At 35.5% G+C, this 24027-nt stretch overlaps 1 protein-coding gene across 1 annotated transcript in view; it reads right to left on the bottom strand.

Annotated features, from left to right (window-relative positions):
- The window catches only part of NBAS (NBAS subunit of NRZ tethering complex), a 157507-nt gene that overhangs the window by 26725 nt on the left and 106755 nt on the right, over positions 1 to 24027 (bottom strand). The window contains exons 45-48 of the mRNA XM_012572811.5: positions 17097 to 17315; positions 16648 to 16850; positions 9704 to 9793; positions 7293 to 7488 (exon numbers count right to left, since the gene is read on the bottom strand). Coding sequence (XP_012428265.5) covers positions 7293 to 7488; positions 9704 to 9793; positions 16648 to 16850; positions 17097 to 17315 — 708 coding nt within the window. The remainder of the gene's footprint in view (positions 1 to 7292; positions 7489 to 9703; positions 9794 to 16647; positions 16851 to 17096; positions 17316 to 24027) is intronic.

Raw genomic sequence — 24027 nt, 5'->3', positions numbered from 1 at the left:
GCATTTGAAAGACTCCTATAGGTAGCTAGCTGGAACTGAAAGAGACAGGACTAACATACGTTATTTAAATTGTATATTGACTAGGTGTCTGTTAATATGTAAAAATTTGGATGCAAACACCTGAGCAATATGAGGGACTCACAGACATGTTAAGTAATTTTTTTTGTATATACACCAACTATTAATCACTGTTTTGTAATTCAGAATTTATATATTATACAAATACTCTAATAGAGCAGACAACAATATTAGAAGTTACAGCCTAGAAATTACAACTTTAATCTTTAAATATTTATTTTAAGCTGTTAACTCAGCATCAGCCATTTCCTTCATACCATACACAAGTGGTTTTTAATCTACCCTTCTAATCACCACTACTGTCAAGCAGCAGTGCATCCACAAGCTCACAGTATTCATCCCTATGTATAACTGCTGTCTTGATAACCAAAGTCTGCAATTCTTGCTAATAAAACAAAATTCTTTTTAAAGCTGTTTACAGTTAAGTGAAACGTTTTCAAAATTAGTACTTCCAAAACATCTTCCTGCAAATAGGCAGGACTAGAAAAGTCAAGGGTATATTTCTAAAAAGAAAGACTCCCACTAAACTAACATAATGTTTTACAGAACAAGAGGTTGTTGATGGAGGTTGTTGACTCCAATTTAAAGTAATATTTCAGTATTAATCTTGCCAGATAAAAAAAGGAAATGTGTATTTTTAATGAAAAATTCCTTCATTGTTTATCCATATTTATAACCTAGGCCAGGAGCAATTAAAATACCAGGTGGAAGGTTATCACAAAATTATTTAAGCTGTAAAAACTGAAATAAGTGAGTAGCTCTGTTGCAGCCATAAAAATCATCTGAATAGAACAAGCAGCATCCCACACTTGTCACAACAAATGGTGTTAACAGAAGCACTGTAATTGGTGGCTTTCCTTTTGACTTGGTGTAAATGATGTCCTAACAGTCACAGACTTCATAGCTGGGTCCCTGGGTAACAATAGCAGCAATGTGGAAAAAGAACCCCTCATTCTCTCAATCAACATGAAATATCACAAATTCCTATAAAGAACTATTTTAAGAATACCTGAGTGAGGCCCCTCAGATGATACAGAGTTTGTAGATCTCTAAATAAGAATTGTCAACTAGCACAATGGCTGATGAAATAAAAAAACTGTTTGGAAAAAAGGACAGCATCTACTGTCACAGTTATTAATAAAAAAAATACTAATTTAAGATACTAACACAATAATGCCTAAAGAAAACCAGTTTTACAATTACCCAAAAACCAAACAAACAATCAAACAAAAAACCAAACATCAGTTTATGACCAAATAGTAAAGGTAAAAAGGTAAAAAAGTAGAATTTCTCATGGGTGTATGGCTGCTTCTTTGTTTATATAAACTATGTTTTGGGGAGATTGCAAACATTGAACAGACAAAAATGCAGATAAATTATCGTCAAGCCTAGTTTATGTCAAAAGAAATTTATAATAGACTCAGAAAAAAAAAGTCTAGGGTAAGTAAATGACTATATGATGGCAAATAAATGTAACAATGGTAACACTACTGCATTTTAAAATATGCTACATTAGTCTAATCAAGTCAAAACAGTAACCTGAGCTTCAATGAATGAAATCCAGAGATCTCCAGTTGATGTACAGATGAAATCAAGAGAACAATCAAGGTATTGGGATGCATAACCATGGACTGGTAATTTCCACAAGACAGCATATTCATTTCTCCAGTTACCTTTCTCAGGAGGTGTACTACATATCACAGTGGGCTCTGAGCAAGAGGAGAGGAAACTTACAGAGAGAAAAAGCTGTGGAGGAGGTTGTATGACTGGAATTGGTTACTGAGAGTAAACAACAGAATAAGGGAAAAAGTGTAATGAATAGAGAATTTGATTTTCTGGATTTTAATATCCTAAAAAAACACAGAACTTAACAAATCACATAAAAAGGTAAAGTGATAGAAACTCAGAATGGTTTGGGTCAGAAGGGACCTTAGAAATCATACAGTTCCAACACCCCTGCCATTGGGCAGAGACACCTTCCACTAGACCATGCTGATCAAAGCCCCATCAAATGTGGCCTTGAAACACTCCCAGGTATGAGACACATGGCTGGGTCATGTCCAGCCTCTCATCCACAGCACTCCCAAGTTCTTCTCAGCCAGGCTGCTCTGGATCTGTTCATCCCCCAGCCTGGAGTGACACCAGGGGTTTCCCCAGACCAGGTGTAGCACCAGCAATTGGACTTGTAGAAACTCACGAGATTCCCATGGGGCCACTTTTTGAGCTTGTCCAGGTCCCTCTGGATGGCACCCCTGCTTCACAAAGTTTCAGCGTGTTTTGTGCTCATTGGTGTATGGCATGTACTAATGCTGAAAATTTAGCAAGGGATATCCAGGCTGAATCACAGCTTACCCATTAACTTCTTTGAAATGTAGTAACAGAAGTCTGATTATATTGCTAATAAGCTCTTAATTTTTCTGAAACTGGGATCAAAACTGAGTATACACTGTTTCAACCATTCTGTACTTAAACATTCATTACAAAAGTCCAGTCAGAGAAAGTGAATGATCCCACATCAATCCACTCCAGAGCATTCTTACCTTCCTCTGAAGTAACTGCTACTGGTCACAGAGAACTGCAGTGCCCAGGGCTCAATTTAAAACTTGTGTGTATTCATGCTATATTGCTTTTCTCTCCACTTTGTCTTATCTGCTATACTTGTGTAGTTAATGGAAAACATTTCATTTGCATCTAAAAGTATTTAATTAATCATACACGCTACAATTTATGTTCCCTGGGAAAAAAAAAATTCACATGTTTTCATATGGATAAATTACGTCTTCAAGGAATGGAAATTAGTGGTTTAAAATATTAATTAAAACTTAAATTAAATTTCTTAAGCTTAATTTTTATGCATTACCAGCAGAGAAACAATGTCTCTAGAATTATAAACAACATCATAACAAATTTACTCAGACTTAATAGGAACATAAATCTTTCTTCTATTTAAGCATTTTCACAAATAAAAGACGGCTGAGGATAAAATAGATACAGCTCTTTCACTTGTGTTTTGCCAGATCAAGCTAAATACAGGTCATTGTTACCTGATAAATGGCTTCAGCAAAATCATTTCTCATGTTTAAATCTCTGACATGGGAAGAAGAAATGGGAAAAAACTGAAAATCACTGGACATTGGCATTCCCATTGAGGCCATTCTCAAGGAACTAGTATGAAGAAACATCGTTTTTCATTAACATATTTTTAATTGCACATTTTTCTTTAACAGGGAAAAGACTAACAAAACAGCAATGGAGTCTTGACAGTTACCCCAAGTTCTCAGAAAGTCAATGCAGACATTACTAAGGTTGCTGAGACACAAGTTTGCATAAGCTATACATCAACTGCCATGTAGGCAGGAAGGAAAATGTTTTGTGCACATCCCATACACACAACACCAATTAATCTGTCAAATTTTCAAAGCTAAACTTCAGGGAAAAAAAAAACGAGAAGTGCCCAAAGTTAGAATTTTAAATCCTGAACAGACATTCCTTCCAATTTTCAAAAACATTAGCCTTCAGCTCTCTATACCCAAGATCATGAAAAAACCATAATATAACAATATGAAGGGTAAGGCTAAATGAGATTACCCTCTGTAAATGACAAAGCTATTTGCATTTAAGTGGCATGCAAGTAGTAATTACATTTTGCATTTGCATAATAATGAAACAATCCTTTTAAGAAAAGGTGTGTCTTGTAGAAGCTTCACAATTAATAACTTCGTATATGAAAGTAAGCCTTGGTTTACTTCCAGAAGCTTTGCTAGTGCCACTGCAGCTTCCTGGGGCAAACCCTACTAATTTCTCTAACCTTTTAGCTGACACTTCAGGCTTGTCAGACACTACTGAGTCATTAAAGACTATATTTTTGTATTATTTGAAAAGAAATGGATTTTCTATCTTAGATTAATAAAGATAAATTTTGATACTAACATTCTAAATTATGTCTTTCTTCCCCCTCCAACATTTTTTAATATAGAAAAAGTCAGTATTTTTACCCATATTTTTCATGCACCAGTTAACTAGAAAATTACAGAACCTGAAGAGCTCAGATAAAATTCATCAAGGGGATTAAAACAAGGCATGCCTCCTCCTCCTCCATAGCGTGGGATGCTACTGGAATGCGAATTAAAGACTCTCAAGCCTTTGAAAAATGAGGACCCCAGAATTTTTAATTTTGTTAACTAATCATTAGAGAACTGGAAATCACTGTGTTTCTGAGTGTTTGATAGGTAGCTGCTTCCATAAAGTATATTTTTAATTTTGTAAGAGCTGGCCTGTTTCCCAGCACATTGATTTGTGGGACCACTACTTACAGCACCTAGAGCATAATTAAATATTAAGTCCCTCCTTGATGTATGCAAAGCCCGTCTAAGAGGATTAGCAGACACACTGAGGGTGGCTTTCACACATTTTCTGGTAATTGAACACTGCAATATCATTAAAATTATCTTTATTAAATAGAAATCCACATTCATACCTTATAATATCTGCTGTCCCTTTTTGCACCAAGGATTGGTATAGGAAAACAGGGATCCCCTAAAAGCATGTAAGGAATGCCACACAAGTAATAATACCCAATCTGGAAGCAAGATAATGAGTACATTTTTGTCCTATTTGCAATCTAAAGTTCATTAAAAAGCCCTGAAAACCAACAATATTTAAAAACATTCCTATAAAACCTAAAACCAGCATTCAATCCACAGCCCCTTTCCTCCCCACTTATTTTAAATGTGAGTTTTTAAAAATTGTTTTGTTGGATGAGAAAGGACGGTCAAATTAATAAAGGTGCAGTGATGCTAGAGAAAGTGATGTCTACAGACAAGGCAGGCAGATTCCTCCTGTCTACTTCTTCATCCAGGATTACTCAGCAACCTGATTAAACTTCTAAATTGTCCTTCAATACTCCCTCCTGTAAAACAGGGCTGCTTTTAAAAGTCTTTGTACCTGAAGTGTGAACTTGCACGAGAAAATTGTGTAACCATAATGCTCTGCCAAAGTTCATATAGAAATCTCTCTCTGCCTTTCAGCAGCCATGTAAGCATTGACTTCTGCAGGGTTCTTGTTCTGCTAACATACCCGAAGGACTGGGAAATGTATCATTTTCAATCTGCTATTTTATGATGATATTTTCCTTGTTTGTTAATTCACAAAATATGCAAATTTAGTAAGACCTCAAACAAGGCCATCACTTGCTTTTCTAGTATCAGTTTGTAAACTAGCATTTGGAATCAGCTGACTAAAAGAGGAAAAAAGTCCAAAATAAATATATCTAAGATCACTTATTTATTTTCTTGGACAGTTATGAAGAACTCTGAATTTCAGTGACAGGTATCTAATGGACAAACCAACATAACTCTTCTGTCTAAATAAGACATTATTTAGGTAGCACAAAATATTTGCAGAAAAGAAAGGGTTCTTATCAACCACACTGAGCTGGAGCTGACATGAAAATGATAACAATTTTTAATATATTCCAAGAGGACTCTTATAATTTCACACTGTAGCAGAAATTGGGGTGCGTAAACAATGATTTTTATGTATGTACATTTAAGCACTGCTTTCAAGTTGTTAAGCATGAAAGCTATTTCTATTCTTAGCTAAATAATATATATACAGAGAAATTAGTATTACAGTGTTGTGTACATACTTTCATACAGTTATCTCTGAAAGGTTTGAGCTTATCTAATGTATTATTCAAACTTTATTACGTCTTCTTGTACTACTTGCCTACTCATCAGTGCCGAAGCAATGAAGTGATCAGCAACTCTGTGATGAGCAGATCAACTGTTTGTCAGTAAGTACAAACTTCTTCCCTCACAAAAAGTAAACCCGGCTTTCCTGCGTGAAACAGGACTATTCTAAAAATCCCTTCAGGAAACAGAAAGTAACTGATTTTATGGAGAGGCCCAAACAGGCTGGAAGACTGAGCCAGCAAATTTTGCACAAGGTTTAACAGCTGTACTGCACCTGGAACAGCACGGGTGGGGACAGCACAGCTGTGGCTGTCTCAGCTCTGCTGCGGGAGCCCTGGGGGTTCTGGTGGGCAGTGAGCTACACATGAGCCAGCAGCATATGAAATGCATTCAATTAAGTCCTAAAATTTGGTTTTTTAATCAAATGGATGGGTGTTTCTTTTTGCAAAGTTAGACATCCTGAATTACAAGATTACGGGAGAAAATAAAAATTTGATAAATATTTAAGGTAAAATCACAAGTGTAATGAATCTCATATGACTTCTGTCAAATATAGGTTCTTTTTCTTTCTTCTACAAACATGGCTGAGAGCTATTATCTGCCTGTATCTTTTTTCTTAAGACATATTCTAGTTGAATGTTTTATAATTGGAAATGATTTTGAATTGGAAAGCATGTCACAAGCAACACAAATACTGATAAAGGGCTGAACTGAAGATGAAGAATCCAATCACAGACACCTGAATAGTAGTGGAGGAGTTAAATGCTGGTATTACTGTAAATACAAGAGAGAAAGTAATTTCCAAAGAAACCAAGAGATAAGTACTTTCTTTTCCTTTTAAGATTTTTAGTAGGATTGTTCCATCGGATGAATTTAGCACAGCAAGTCAAAACTGAGATATTGCTTTTGTTTTATATGAATATAAAGTGGGTTTGTTCATAGATTTTTTTGGAAACTATTAGAAATATTCTATTTTTGCTCTGTATGGTCTTGGCATGGGAGGAGGTGCTTAGAAAATGAATAAAAAGTAACTCTGCTTCTGAACAATCCTACATGCAGCAAGAGCTATTCACAAGATTTCAAAACTGCTACACATTCATACAATAATATTTAAAGGCTTCAGGAAAAAAGTGTCAGTGGCCAGTAATTATCATGCTAATTCTGAGTAAAATGTGACACTAAGTGGAAGATAAAGAGAGAAGATAAAACTGACAGAAAAAAATGGTAAGAAAAGAAAGAAGGTACGAAAACATCAAAGTCAATGTTTGACATGGAGGAAAATCACTAGCGTTCCATCAAGTTCAGTATTATGTACTCCTGATCATAAACAAATATCAGAGAAGTCCTTTACCTTTATGCAACTTTGTTTTTCAAAGAATCAGAAAACTGATTTAAAAAGGAAGGTAGGATTAGCTTCCAGACAGGATGCATCACAACCCTACACTGCAGAGCAGTGTTTCAGTATGTAATCCTCACATAAAACAGTTCAATGCTGTAACTTGCAGCAATCAGTATTAATACCTTTGTTTCAGGCCAGCAAGCTCTGAGAACAGCTTGTGTCCTGAAGTACACAAGTAGCTTGCTATCCTCATCACTGAGATGGAAGGCTTGCTCCAGAATTTGCAATACCCTGATGCGAGGCTTCACTGCTAGGGAGTCATCACCACAGAAAGGTCTCAACCACTCCAGAAGGTCATCTGAAGAAACTATTTTCTCCCTGTAATTAAACAAAACTGTGTTAAACAGTCTCAAGTAATAATCCTAATGAAAATACTACATGTATTTTTAAAGCTTAAAAAGCACATTCAGTATGTAAGAAATACCTAACACCAGGAAATGGAAGATCTGACCTCTGTGAGGCTGCAAGGAAACTGGCCCTTGTAAATCAGGAGCCCAAAGCTGTGTGGCTTAAGAACTTTTTCTGGACTTCAAATGACTATGGAATACCATAGGAATCCATCTGTACACTTACATATTCTCCCACAAACTACCCTGGTACTGTACAGTGGTGCTGGGTTTCAGCATCCGGAAATCCAAGTTTTTTCACGGGCTCTGAGCCTGACTGATGCCTGTACTACCAACACCATCTGACTTTATGGAAAACCAGCTTGAATGCCTGCATTTTTAGTATGACACTTGTATCTTTGAATGCTTATTCGTACTGCCACCCTGCGCTCTTTTTCCTCCTTTAAAATCCCTTTCTTTCCATTCTACACACACAAATTATTTTCTCCCACTTGCAGCTCTAGCCTTATGGTTTTTTTCTGTATCATCCATACCCAGCTTAATCATTCTAAGTTCTTAGCATGATAATTGCAATATGCCCAAAATCCTTAGAAAGAAAAAAAGAGAGATGTTAAAACCTCTAAACTTCAGGGTTGGACTTTGTTAATTATGAAAACTCTTAAGTATATAATTTGATTCAGAAAGTGAATTATATCAAATACATTCTGTGTGGAAGCATTCGCAGTTCACAGGTCACCATAAACTGATCGAGCAGTTCACAGCTGGAGACAGAATAATCTGTGCTGTCCCTCGGAGGCTATAAACTAACAGGTACCAAATCAGTAAATGCTGTTTTAACTTTCAGTAAAATTTCAAATTCAAGCAAACTTATTTCTTAAAAAAAAGAAGCCAAGCAAGGGACTCCTGGTGGAGTGTGATTTTTAACTTATGTTCCCTTATTTGTCTTAACAAGACAGACAGGAAAGTAATACGAGACAAAAAATACCAAGTATTAACCTGTCCTGCAGCTATGAAATAATAAACATTGACATCTGAGGTTTTCATATTACAAGGATTTCAATTTTACTTAGGCTTTATATTGTCTGAATGATGCCATTAGCTCGGAATTCCAGCTGAATTAGACATGCCTTTGCTGAACAGGTGGCATTCAAACTGTAAATTAAAAGTTTGGGAATTAAAGGGACTTGCTGGAATATTTCAAGAGTTCGTACAGCTTGCACTTGAGGCTTACATATGTTTTCCTGTTTTGTAAATTGAGTAGCTGAGTTTTAAGGTAATAAATAAGTATTTAAAAGAATATACAATCTCTTGCAATCATAATTACTTTCACTCCAGCTTACTGTTTTAGCAGTTAAATGTTGATGAAGTATACAACTAAAATACTCCAGAAAGTGTATCTCAGAATGAAATAGTACTGACTTAGAATACTGCAAATTATATTTACTGCAGATTTTTACATCTGTCCAGTCTACTTCAGTATCCAACATTCAACTCATTTAATTTCATTCCATAAGCCTCAAAAAATAGTGTAACTGCTTTTATGTGGCTACCAGAAAGTATGGGATTTTATTATCATTATTATACATTAATTGTTCATTTGTACATCGGGGGGAAGAAAGCCGATTTTTTTTGCTTCCTTTTCTTTACAGGAAGTCAAATGGAAAATGTCAGAAAATATACAGGCTATTATGTGATCTGAAGTAAGGACATTCCCAAAACAGGAAAAAAAAATGTGGTGAAGCATCATATAGCATTTGGGAAATTATTTCTGCACTATATGTTATAAATACGGACAAACGCAAATATCTAAATTCAGATATCTGAAAGTCAATCATTATAATTTGCAATGTATCAACTAAATCTAAACAAAAGTAGTGACATGCTCCTGGTAGATATACAGTCTGCAGTAGTCACAGCTGAAAAATCATTTTCTCATTTCACTATAATACACAGTTATCTAAATTTTAGGTTCAGTGCTTTTTTCCAAATGAACAAGTAAAGGCTTCTGTCAGGGTTCAGATTTCGAATATGAAAAATGAAGGCCCGTTCCAGAATAAAGTCTTAGAAAATTAAGTGCAAACCCATAATATATATCCATGAATAAAAATCATCCATAATCAGTACTGTATCTTCTGAGAAGCATTTTTCAAAGTCTTACCCAAAGAATCCATACAGGAAGCTCTTACCCTTTTTCAACGCTTGCATGCACTGCAGAAATTATACCTTCAAGGATTCCAAGTGGATCTTTCTCTGTTGTAGATGAGCCACCATTTCCACTATTAAGGGAAGACAAAGTTACAATTAAAATGGTTCTTAATATTGTATCCCCATTTTTTGCCTTTCTCCTAGGATTTATAGTAATTATTCAATAAATTTAAGCATGTTCCATTTTTGCATCTAAACTAGTATTTTTATTTTTACGTCACAGTAATGCAAAAATCAACAAGAAAGAGTGGGAAAAAATACCAAAAATCTTAAATGAAATTTGAAATGAAAGGCATAGTTAAAGTTTAGTGCTTCTACCAGAGATTAATTAGGTCAGCAGAATATTCACTTGTAATCTCACCACCTTAAAGATCAATACGAACTAAACAGACTTAAAGTTATACATAAATGTCACCATCTTTCCTGTCCAAATCCTCTTGCAGAATCTCTGTTGACTTAAATTAGCTCAACTGTAACCTGAGTCAGTAGTATCCTACTGCTGATTTTTCTGGGGTCAAGCCACCATGGAACAGCAGCCTCTGTGCATGTGTAGAACAGAAAAATGTCCACCATTCCCATCAGATGTTTCAGTTAAAATACAGTTTTCTTTTGGAGGTTAAAAGATTGTAAATATTGGGTGAAAAACAAACAAACAAACAAACAACCCCAAGCTATTCCGGTAGGAAAGAAAGCTTTGCTCCTAACTCAATGAAAATTACATTTTCAGCTAAGATTTTCCATTAATCAGACTCAATGCTGAGAGAGGGAGAGATTTTGCTTGGTACTCCCAACACAACACACAGTATCCCTACAGAAACCACGGCGGCGACAGTGATGCCTGGATGAACTGGAAAAACAACAGCTTTGCCTGGCTTACTTTGTCAAAGCTGCATTAAAGAAAGAGAAAAAAAGGCAAATAGTTACCAAGTTATCTGACTGGAGATGATTTGAAAAACCTAGAGAAAATGTATTTTCCCTACAGTTCATCACCATATCAAAGCTCTTTTGATACTAAAAATGTCAGCCTCTTCCTAGATCTGCTCTTACCAATAACAAACACATGCCCAGACTACTCTGACTGTCCTATCTAAAGTCAAAATACTACACAGCTGATAGTAATGTGCAAAAATAACCATGATATTCCAAAATATTTTTCGTCAAGAGTTAGAGAATATTTATAGTTTTGCCATTTATTACATCAGAAAGATAAATATATTTCCTGGACAGTGATTATATCATATGGCATAGAGACCTAAATCTTTATAACCTTTATTGTCTTCCTGCATTCAGAATTTTCATCTTTCCTATTTTTATCTTAGTAAGCAGCCAGCACTCCAGTGAACAACACTGGATTAAAAATCAATATGACTCTCTTTAGAACAGATACAAGACGATTTGTTGCATGATGAAAATTTAGCATACTCATTTTATATTATTATATTGTACTCCTGAAGTTTGAAATAGGAGTAGAAGGCGGTTGACTGGTCTTTTTCTCAAAAGATATTGTACATATGACTGATAAGAATGCTGTTCTTAGTGCCAGTATTACCATATGGTAGCTAAATAACTTTTTTATGAGTGAAGCTTAAATCTCAATATTTTTCTAAACATCTTCAGAATATCTGGAAACAATCAGATCATATTACAATTTATAGTACAGAATATATAGAAATATTCAGGGTTTTTAACTCTTAGAGACATGATATATCCTCAAAATCTATTATTACCAAAAAACACAAAAAATTCACTCTGAAAAGGAAAAAGAAAAAAAAAAAGTGTATTTTTACGGAAAGGAGATGTAACAGAACTGAACACTGTTTAGGAAAAAGAAATAAAAAATACACCCTTAGGGCAAAAGTGTGGAAATAGTAAAAATCAGACCAGTATTCAAATAATCACTTTATGCAACTGGCTACATGCATTGGGAGATGGTTTCAATTTCCTTTAAAACATATAAAGCTAAAAAAAATTATTATATATCCCTAGAGTGAAGACAGATAAAAAGCACTTCATTAATGCTCTTTTTATAAGCCACTTGTTAGTGATTTGTTTACAGGCCAGATTTAAATTTTCCCTTTTTGTGCCCTTCTTTCAATTAAGTCTGCAATAAAAATACAACTACAAAGGGCATTAACATGGCATATCAAAAGGAATACTTGTAAAGCTTGCACACTAAGAACAAAATGAGTATTGAGACAGAAACAAACAGGACATTTGCAGCCCTTCAATACTTAAAGGGGGATTATAAGAAAAAATGGTAACAGACAAGAGAGTCAATTCAGACTACATATAAGGAAGGAATTTTTTACATTGAGGCTGGTGAGAAGACACTGGCACAGGCTGCTCAGAGAGGTGGTGGACGCCCCTTTGCTGGAAACATTCAAGGCCAGATTGGATGGGCTCTGAGTGACCCGATCTAGGTGAAAATGTCCCTGCTCATTGTAGGGGGTATTGCACAAGATAACCTTTAAAGGTTCCTTCCAACCCAAACTATTACGGGATTGTACAGTGTACAGAAAGTGAGTTCTTACTGCTCTACTTGTGCTTACTTATGTTTAGTGTACAAGAACAACTACCATATCAAACCTTGTATTTTGGGTACCTTGATTTAAAAATCAATTCTGGACAGTCCTAGCCCCTCCTCTTCAAAAACCCTTCATCTCTCCAATCAGAAATTAAAGTTGTTAGCTCCTGTCACAAGCAGGCTCTGAGCTCTGCAAAAACCCCTAGAACAAAATTAAAATCCCCCAAACAAACAAAAACGCAAACAAACAAACAAATCCAACCTAAACCAAAAGGGTAAAAAGAAATCTATGTGCAAAAGCTATTGGGCATTTCTGAAAACAAAAAATCACTGCTTCTGACTATATATCTGTGAAGCTGATTTTCCAGAACAAAGATGTATGAACATTTACAGGAAGCTTCAAGTTTGTCAGACACACACAGATGTCTTTTACTAAGCACAAGGAAAGGTAAAAAAAGGTTAATCTAAGCAGTAAGCTACAGTTGTCTAGAATAAGGAAATATTTTAAAAATCCAGAAAGACTGAAAGCTAGCAATTTTTTAAGCTTAATACTGCCTTTACTGCCTAATGGTTAGAGGAACTAAAAAGAGATGACAGCTCTTGCGACAAATAATTCTGTCAAGTTTCCACAGATTACTGCCTTGTTCTTTTCTTAATAATTAATTATTAAAAATAAGCAGCTACTAACAGAAACAAATACAATTAATGAAGGATTAGTCTTCCACACAGATTATATGGTATTTTATGCATGTTTTAAATAACAGAACATGATTTAGTGTTCACCTCAAAACTCCTAGGTATGAGCTTGCTGTAATTACACTGATAAAGGCTTATTTTGATTTCAGTTCAGTGTCAGAAAAAATGACACACATTTAATCACATTCCTCAAACAGAATAAAGTACAAAGAACACTTGGAAGAATAAATTAACTTAATCTAAATTTTTTAACCTAATTACTGTATTCACTGAAAATACCCCAGCTTTATTTTCCTCTTTCTGATTGTGCTTTGTCATATTTAAATATGAGGAAAATAAGGAAATAACATACTAATGGTGTGATCATTCAAAGCTGGGAATAAATGTCTTAATGGTAAACCATAATTTCCATCTAAAATACCACAAAAACACTATACACAAGTTACAGAATTACTCTGTATTATCCCTGCTCAAATGAGATGAGGTAAAAATCTGAAAAGTCTGGGGTTTTTTTCCCCTGTTAATGCAGCTCCTTTTTCTAACAAAGTTGGATTTACCTTCTTCTGAAAACAGTGGGTATTAAACAAGGAACTCAGAATTTCACCAAACGTTTCCTCTCACTGCCTAGTGAATGCTTTCAAAATTTCATGATACACTATATCCCTGTGGACATCTAAGAGAAGAACTCTAGGAGCAGCAGGTGAAGGAGACCATAAAGTCTTCGCCAGATGAACTGTTTTTCCTTCCTGACCTATCATGGACATGTCTGCAATCATGGATCATGGAATGCTTCCTATCCATCAGGCGAGTGATCTTAGGCAATGAATTATACTGAGCCTTAATAGGCAAATTATAACAGGCAACCATAATTGCTAAAATATTTTGTTTTCCCCAAGTTCATGGATTCTATTGAAGAAGCACTGTTTTTTATTTATAGTAGTTGCTTCTACAGGCAAACAAGAAAGTGCAGAATATGTAAATAATGTAAAAAAATATGAAAATATGCTCTACTAGAGAGCTTTTATACATGCTTGCAAGAGTTTCTATTTTGAATTTTGTGTGCCAGAACCAGAGAGTTTAGGGAGACAAAAGTAGTTAAAAGAACTGGAGGACAATACTGCTCTTAAAATTGCAATTTAATTATTTACAAATTTACAAATGACAAAATCCTGAATTAGGCAAGTAACTATATTTAACAAAAAATCTGTTTCTGAGAAGGTATCAGAGTTGTTAAGCGTGTCATACCATACACTGCTGTAAAATGAAGCCAAAAAGTAACTTGCATGAAGACATTACTTTCTAGAAGGCTCTTCTGCAAGAATGACTATATATGCTAATAACAAATGATACTTTACTGTGTTTGAAGGGTGGTTGTATTTAATGCAACTGAAAGAAAGGATGTGTCTTTTCAGTCACACTAGTGGTAGACTGATGCTCAATTTTTAGGCAAATCACTGACACTACTATAATTTTTCACATCCACACAGGCCTCCTTCACTTGTGTTGGCAATACCTTAATTACATTCCTTGTCACCACAGCTACAGAAAATCCAAGTTCAGTGCCACAGCCTAACAACTGCCACTCTGAAAGTTAATGGTCAAAGAAGGAATTATCCAACAAAATCTCTCTCAAAACTACAGTATAAAATAACCACACTGTGTAACATATCAAAGCTCCAGTAAATAAACCTAAAAAAGGAATTCCCTTGAAATGTTGCATTTATCGAGTAAAAGTCTGCTTTTCCAGCTACACCAGCAAGACCACTTCTTTAACTGTAGAAATGCAAGTATCGAACAAAATGTTGTAATTTGTGCTGTATCCTGAAAGTGAACATCTGAGCATAGGATAGAGATGAATCAAATTTTATTCACAGCAACATGAATACCAGCAGGCTTAAGAGATGTCAAGTAACAACCTTTCTTTTAATTGCTCCCTATATTCAGATTGTACATTGTATTTTATAATATTAATCCTTTCTGAATTTCATCATAGGGAGGATATTATCTCAAGTATTTCCTGTTTTAGTTGATGCCATGTTTTCACTTCATGCTCTTTACCACTGTAGTAGACAGACCTTCCATCGTTCAGAATTATATAAAATTATCTTTCTCTTCCCAAAAACACAGCAGAGTGGGAGTAGAACATTTCTACTGACCACATAAGGTCACAACACACACCAAACTATCTTAATTGAAACGTCCAACTCATTTGCCCACCTTTGCCACTACAGTTTTCTCTATGAGAAAGTTATTCCCCTCTTTCCAGTGAAGTGCTGCACAGGAGTTACTGGAGATGGTCACTGTCCCAGAACTTTAAATCAACTTGCAGCCAACCTAGCCTTGCAATGCATATAAAGAACAAGTAATTCAGTTCACAGAAAAGTGTTGGTAAGAAGCAGAGTAGAAAGGAGAATTTTGATAGGTTTCTCATACTCCGCATGTTAATGAGACTCATTACAGTCAAAATAACTGGACTTTGTGAGCTTTGTATCCAGATACATCACACTGCTAGTTAGGAACAGCAGGACAGTTATTATCTAAAACTAAATTATACTTCTTCAAGTAGACAAACCCTGACAAGAAAGACTATTACTTATGTTGCTGTGCAAAAGCTCTATCATCATTGAGAATGCTGTGAACACTCTTAAACTGAGTGACAGGAGAAATCAATTTTCTGCCAAAGAGGACTGCAAACAATTTGACAGGCTGCCTTCTTTTCATCTCTGGCACTTCAATCTGCTGTAATATATACATACATGCTGAAGAAAAAGTAGAGCCATAGCAAACTTTCCATGCTAGACTTCTTTTCCAATTCCTGGTGTATGCATTTAGATCATCCTATCCATATAATTTTCTGCATGCAGAACAACAGGATAAACTCTCAAAGTTTTAGCTCTCTAAACTGGTCTTAGAAGTGCTAAACAGTGTTTACCAGACATCTAACAGAAGAATACACTTTCATACTTGTTGCATGTATGCATATATACATCTCTTTGAAACAGAAATACTTCAGAAGAGAGTTTTGCATGAATAGTTGAATGAGAAGTATCTGTTCAATTTAAAATGGATTATATGAAATTATCCTCCCTTCTTCCCTGCGCTCCCTTAAAAAAATGAGGGGGAATAAAATATTTCTAATGAACCACACCAACCAGCACAAAAAAAACCCCAGCTCCCAGAAATGTCTCAGCAAGTTTTTCCGAAGATGGAAATTGTATGACTTTTGGTAGGACACACTGTTGTGGCAGAAGCTATTACTAGGCCTCTACTGGCCCAAATGCCTGCATGATTTACTATTTCTAATAAACACACCTTTTAACTCTGTTTAAGAAGGAAGAATTATGTGCTGTTGTAAATATTACAAAAATTCACAAGGGCACATACACATAATGGAACAATGCTGTAAAGCCAATGCTTTTAACTAAAAATCACCAGTGAACAAGAAAAGCTATGCATTACTTTGTTCAAATTGCTCAGGCTTCCCCAGCTCATAGAAATATAATATGAAATTACAGCTAAACAAAAACATAATAAAAAAACTTTCCTGTTACTGCAAAATCCAGACATTAAAAGCAAACAAGTATTCACCGCAAATAAAAAAAAAACCAACCAGCCAAAAACCACTACAAACCAACACAACCATTCAGAAAAACACCTTCCAAAAATCCAGAATATTTTTGTGCTTAATTAAGGAAGTGTGCTTACCTTAATATATCTACAATTTTTTTAATAGCACATTGGACAATATCCTGGGGAGAAAAGCCTAGATCTCCAACAGCCACTTGTAACAACTGCTGCACCATGTCCAGGGGCTGACCATCTATACACATGGCTACTGCTTGCTCATGAATTTTTTCTTTCTCCGACCTTGACAAATCATATAAATAGCCGTACTTCTGTAGTGTATCCTGTGAAGAGATAGTTTTTAGAACACTAATCAGTGTACTGCTTATTTACAGTGCTGTATCAGTCTTCCTTTCTGCTAGGAATTAACATATACCGAGAAAAAGAAAAGATTGATGGAACTGAATTTTCAAAACCCAGGTCAACAACAGCAAAGGTAGCAAACATTAATAAAATATGACAGAAGATTGATGTCTATCACTGCTAGTCATGGCAACACTCAAAGCAAGCACTTGATCAGTAATCATTACCTGTTTGCTGCTTTTCAAATAAGTGATAAAACTGTGAGTGAGTGTTTCCAGATGAGCAAGAGATTGTTGCAAATGATTCAGTGTTTCCTCATAAGCAGCAGATGGGTTTTCAGCATCTTTCATGTCATTATCTGAAGTTTTTTTTCTTGATTTCTCAGAAAGATGTTTGATTGCCTTAATAGCCTTCTTAGTCACTTCTATTCTGGCTTCAACTGGCAGCTGAAAAAGATCGCTCAATTATTTATTCATTCATTACCTGTACACTACTATTTCTATTACAGCAGTGCCAAGAGGTCAGGTGGCTCCACAACACAGCATAAAACTAAATGAAGTATTTAATGGGAAACAACTTTGTTTCTGACTTGTCATTTATTAAAATGATCAGTATTCCATTACTTTCTTCCGCTGTCCCTCTTTTTACTGACTCATGTTCATTTTAAACCATATGATCTTCTTTTCCTAATTGTATAAATTATTTTTGTAGACTGACACCTTATAATCTTTGATTTTTAATTCTTCATTGAGAGATGTCTGAGAATTGCTTTACAAGACTGACTGATAACTCACTTAAGATTAGTTCTGTCAGGTTTAGACCACTGTTTAAAATATAAGACTATGAGACCATAACTATAAGCAAAAACCCCAGAAGGATCAAGAATTTTTAAATCAATCTATTTAAAGCCCAAGTTATACAAAACAGTAAGTATACAGTACTTTTAAAGACCTGTACAACCAGCTGTATCTAGGCATTAAACTGAAACAAAGTCTGACTTTCCTGTTTCAGGAAAGACACAGCTTGGGCTGAAAGTCCAAAACAAAATCTGAAGTATGATTTTAAACATTCGCGTATGATTTGCTCATTTGTAATTTCAAGTACAGTTTTAACAATGCTTGCAATATACTTGCTAATGGGCGTTAGTGTCCTCGGCCTGAACTCTAAACCCAAAGCATTAGCTACATTTAACATCAGGTGTTTTAGTTACTGGAATACTGAACAAAGACATAAACAATTTTAACTTTCAAGTTGAAATACACAAGAAATAGAAAAAAATGCTTGAATCTGTATGACACAGTGAATAGGAAATAAGATGAATGATCATAAAAGAGAGGAAATAAACTGTTACAGCATTATTCATACAAAGTCCAAGAGATGTTTGCAGCATGAATTAAACTAGCTACTTCTAAAACTGTAAAAAGTTTGATAAGGATTATTTAGCGGAAAGTTTTACATCTTACATACTTCCCCCTGCCTCCCCTAGAGAAAAAGTCAGAAGTGTAAAGATCTGTAGCTTACGCCTGTTTTTTTGTGCTGTTACTGTGAACCACACTAATGGTCTACTGGATATTTTTAAGGATGAAAGCAAAATGAGTGGACATTATTGTTAGAGCTAAGAAAGTTCGCCAGCTTTAACACAATACAAATGGAATTTAGCCACACAATTTCAAATGCAACAGTTCCATTCTCACTCAAACTAAGTTTGTTACTGTGAACAAGGTCTCAATATCAGGTTTTACTCTAAGCAAGGAAAAGTTCACAGCCTACACATCACATTAACATCTAATAACCACAGCTGGATTTATATATACATTTTATAAACATGATAAAAGAAGAAAACAGCTACATATTTCATTTTTTCCTCTTCTAGTGTACATTCTAATGTTCAAAATGCAATTAAGAGAGATGCAAAAGGCAAACAATTTAAGTATTCCATCTAACTTATATCCTGGAGAAAAATGTCAATATACTGCCAGTTTAGAAGCCATGTTGCCATAAGCACATGCAGAATAAAGCATTCAGATAAAAAAAAAAAGAAAAATAACAAAGAAAGAAAATACAGCTTTTTTGCAAGCCTGTTTTAATTTTGCATTCACATTTGCATAGTGCCAAAATGCAGCACTATGAACATCTAAATTTCTCTGGTTATTTTATTCCAAACCATGAATAGCTCTCCTCCATACTTCTAGTCAGCTTCAGTAATGAGATTTGGTATCAGAACCAGTGATAAAAACATCGCTTAGGGGTTAGTTCAAGCTTTGTTTGCATGTGAAATGAAGTTTTATATTTAAAAAGCTTTTACAGTTTAAGAAGATTTTTAAATCTATAGGCTATAATGTGTAATAAAAAATCCTAAAAATCTCTTTTCAAACCAAGGAACATCACATACTATTTCACCTCAACAGATTTTAGTCCTCAGGGTAAGCCTATTCTCCTCAGAGTATATAAGTACTTCTTATTAAAATATAGTATGAGTAACATTTACTTATATGTGAGATGCTGACCCTGCTACTCTTGTTGTCAGTGATTAACATGCAAATGTGAGATTAAGGCAACAGCTCTACTCCTTTGAATGGCACAGGAACCTGAGATCCCAGCAAGAGTAAAACACAGAATGGTTGGAAGGGGCCACCAAAGGGCATTTGCTTAAACAGAGCCACCTAGATCCAGTGGCCAAGGACCACATTCACACACCTTTTGCCAGTCCAGGTCAGCTGTCCTGGCTGTGTCCCTTAACCACTTTTTGCCTACCTGCAGCCTACTCAGGGCTGAGGTGCTGAGATAAAAATAAAGCCTTGACACCGCACAAGCTGTGCTCAGCAACTCAAAATGTTAGTGTGGTATCAACACTGTTTCAGTCACAAATCCAAAGCACAGCCCCATTGAGGCTGCTATGATGAAAGTTAACTTCATTCCTACAAGACCCTGTAAAATTAATCTGGAAAAAGTTTAAATGTATGTAAGGAACCAGTTAAAGAAAAGATACTTGTGAAGTTTCCTATTACGCACTCTCGAAGCAGATTTCATTAAAATAACTATATAAATGAAAGGCACAAGAAAGTACCTTGCACTGATACTAGAAAAAGTACTGTCAATACCCATGAACAAAACAAGGTCAGGCAAGGCAAATCAACTGAACTGGAGCGCAGTGATAAAATGAAGCCAAGTAATTCAAAAAGCAACATCTGAATGCAGTCACGCTATGTAAGAACATTTCTTGTACACCTTCAGGCAATGTCATGCCCTGTCTTTTTCCTTAGTGTTTTATACAGCATTAAGTCAATCAGCCAGACAAAAGATAGTGAACAATACTCTGGGCTTTTTTTCCCCAAACTTAGCTTTTTTTATACAGTTATTATAAACAGCATTTAGTGTCTTTAAAATCAAGAAAATTATGCAGGTTAATGTCCAGTTATAACAGGTTCCCATTCCACACTGTTTGTAATGTGGTCAACATGTGAACACTGTATTCCTGCTTGAGGAAGCAAAAAGGAAAAGAAAATGTCCAAAAGACTATTACTGACTCAGAGAAAATAAGTCAACCTTTCAACTAAAATTACTAAGTTGCAAGAAGAGTTCTTTTAAATCTGAATTTGGGAAAGAAGTTATGAAAGATAGAACATTAAACAAAAAACATGATCAGGTATAGTCTGAAAGAATGTGGCTTAATCTATGGAAGGCTGAAAGAGAGCTCCCATGTAAGAAAAATTTCAGCTTCTCTTTCTCTACAGAAGACCTAACTGATGGTACCACTGCTTTTTATTCTCCTTTTCCTATCTAAAGCTGTAGCCTTTTCTTCTAATCAACATATTGTGATAACTCCATTTGTAGTGTGTGTTCAATAATGAAAACACAGTGATTAAAAAATAGTGCTTTCAGTCATGTTTTTGTTGTGCTAGGCTTTTTTTCCAGAGTACTGTTAATCAAAAAACCATCAGGGCAATGACCTATTAGCTCTACAACAGATGGTTCTTTAAAGACATACCAACTCTAGCACAATGAACAAAATGCTGGCAATGAAGGAATTAAAAAAAAAAATCCCCAAGCTATCTAAAATGCTTCACAAAGATCAAAGAAACAGGAACAAATGGGAAATCATCATGATAAGAAGTTGATATGATCACTGCTATAATTAAGAAACTATGACATCAGTATTATTTAAATGCAAACAGAGCTGCTGGGAAAAAAGATGACAGATTCAAAATGCATGCAAAAATATAAGGAGTCATTCCAATGAATATTTGGAATATCTCCCATTTAGGAAGAAATCTGTTCCATACATGCAAATAGCCTATTCTTAACATTACAGAGACGGAAGGATTTATTATTTAGTCAGAAAGACTTAAATAGTTACACAGAGTTAAAAGCATATGTGAGTAGAAGTTCCACTAGCAGGAACCTTCTCAACTGCCTGTAGCAGTGAGCTTCTGTGGCCAAGGGATCAATATTTCTTCACTCCTCCAATGTGTGAGGAAGGTGCTAAGGTCCTTGCCTGTTTCGTTTACCACAAACACAAAAAAACATTGCATGAATCTTAACCTTCTTCAACTACATTAACCATGTTACTTTAGGTCTGTGATTTACTGAAGTCCCACTATAATGCATCTCTGCTCACACAATTCCTGCCACCCCATGTGACCACTTCACGAACCCTCCTTAAGGCCTGGGAGCTGAATCGAACTGAATCTCATCTTTCAGGTGGTAACTCATTTCTACTGATTGCAAGAAGAAAATAATCTCTGGCCTCTTAGATCTAGAAGTACCTAAAACTGTGTCACATCCTGAATACAGTCAGTATAACAATGTTAGTTGCCCTTTCATAAATACAAACTCCTCATCCATTTCTCCAGATTTAGACATTGTCTCAATCCCTTTGCCCAGTCAAGCATTGCTCATTCAGTCACTGTTGGCCCAATTCATGAGAAAGCTAAAACACAGAGTTTGTGGAAAGGAACAGGTGAATAAAAGGGCCTCAGTCAAAGTTCATCACATTCCTGTCTTTGTCAGGAAGAACAAGGAGTTACAGAAGACAGCACTCAACCCCTGTGTTTTCATTTCCTTTTGCATAATTACACATTCTGCTCCCAGGTTTTCTGCCATATCCAAGTGACACACAAACAGAAGTAGCAGCCTTTTGCTTTACTGATCCACCATTGCCTCTCCTTACTTCTACTGACATAATGGAACAGCAGGAGATATTCTTATATCTGTTTCCTAAGTTCCCACATGGTGACAACAGCAATGCTACCTCTGAAGTTGAGCTCTTGTAGCCTACAGTGCTACGCAACCAATGTCCCATTACCTCTTAGCACTTGAGACATTTCTCAATTGTTTCTGACCAAAAGGGGTTTTTCAACCAAGATACTGTTCCACAAGAATGGAGTGCATCTCATCACCTCCCTGTTCCACAAGAATAGAGTGCATTTCATCACCTCTCTCTCTTCTTTCCCACCTTTCCCTTCTGACATTTTGAAGGAATAAGAGAGAGCTGAGAGGGTATGCAACATTCGTTCTTTGGGTTTTTTTGCCAATTCACCTCTCGGCACTCCTAAAAAACCCATTTCACTATCTCCTTGTAAGCTTCCTCTCAAACTTCCTTTATGAGAGAAAGCTCAGTTGTCTCAGTGACAGTACAGATTATTTCATGCTAATGACCATAGTTTTTTGCATTTTGACTAAGTATCAGTAATTCCATGAAATACTTAAATATACATTTGTTGTGGGAGCAGGAAACTGATATAGTAAAGTATTTAGCCACAAAACTATACTGGGAAGAAAGTGCTGAATTAGAGATTAAAAGAGTGACCACATGACCAGGGCAGCCTCAAAACACGTAAAATTTAAGCAACAGGTGCAAGCCAAAAGGCTGCTATTATGTATGAAGCATTTTCCAGACGAAAGGTAGAGGAAAGAGATCTCAGAGATAAGTTTACAGGGTCTACAATGATAAAATTTCTCACTGTACAATTCTACTTGAGAACTGAACAGGATCTTGAGGCAAAACTAGTTGCAAGCTGTCAATCCCAAACCCAGTGCATGGCACATTAGATATCTGACCAACTGTTTCAAGCACTTCTTGAGCATCTATCATGGCGAAAAAGCTAACAGGTCTCTACTCTAAAGTTCTGTCTGACACAAACTGCAATCATCTTGCCTTTAGTGTTTCTTTCATGCTACTCCTTCCCTCTACTCTCAAGAGGGTAGAGAAAATGTATTAGAAACCTGAACAGAAACAAAAGAAAATAAACACGTTGTTTCAAAACAGACACACAGTGGAGGATATCCACTCTCTCCCTGAACCATTCATTGGGAATAAAGCAGAAATAACCTTGAAACACTCAAGAAACATTAACAGCAAGAGTTTCAAGTAGTCAGATGCAATGACCAGATGTAAAGACAGTATTTCCTTCTAATTCAACAAGCCATGCCCTTATTACCTCAGTTCAGGGTCAAGTCTGGCAATTAAGATCTCAGGAGGAGTCTGAATCACTGTTTGTAAGCATGAAAAGTACCTTTATGAGATAAAAGGGATCAAAACACCTAAGCCAAGATAACAATTCTGCTATAAAGGCTTCAGCGACAGCTGATGGAACTAGAGAAAACATGCTGGTCTACCCCGACAGTCAGAGCACAGCATAAATTCTGTGCTTACAAAGTTTCTTATTATCCCAGCTAGCAATTTTTTTCACCAAATTCTGATATAGACAGAGGTTAGATGGTTTCTAATAAACCTATACTAATATTGTGGGAACATAAAAACAGTATTCATTCATAAAAGATGGAACAAACTGAAATTCACTCTATTAAACATGGTGTATAAATACCCCAGAAAAACTGTCACAAACCAAAATAAAGAAGATACACATAAAAAAACCCTGGACACTTTATCGCCTTTTCATTTAGATAAAGTTAGTGAAGACATCTCTAGATCTTTTAATAAGGTAAAATCGAAGAAATCTCATTTCTCTTTTGTGCTTCACAGTAAAGATATTTAACAAAGCATGGTTAAAACTTTATGCTAGAAATATCCTTGCAAGTAGGTTTCATTGGGCGAAAAGAAGCTCCACAACTCATAATATATGTTAAACACATAAAAGTGTGTTCTTTCAAAATCAGGCTTTCAGCCAGATGGAGATTTCAACAGTTTTTAATTTA

Source organism: Taeniopygia guttata, chromosome 3, assembly GCF_048771995.1.
Source record: "Taeniopygia guttata chromosome 3, bTaeGut7.mat, whole genome shotgun sequence".
Lineage (NCBI taxonomy): Eukaryota > Metazoa > Chordata > Aves > Passeriformes > Estrildidae > Taeniopygia > Taeniopygia guttata.
This window is presented reverse-complemented; position numbering and strand designations above follow the sequence as displayed.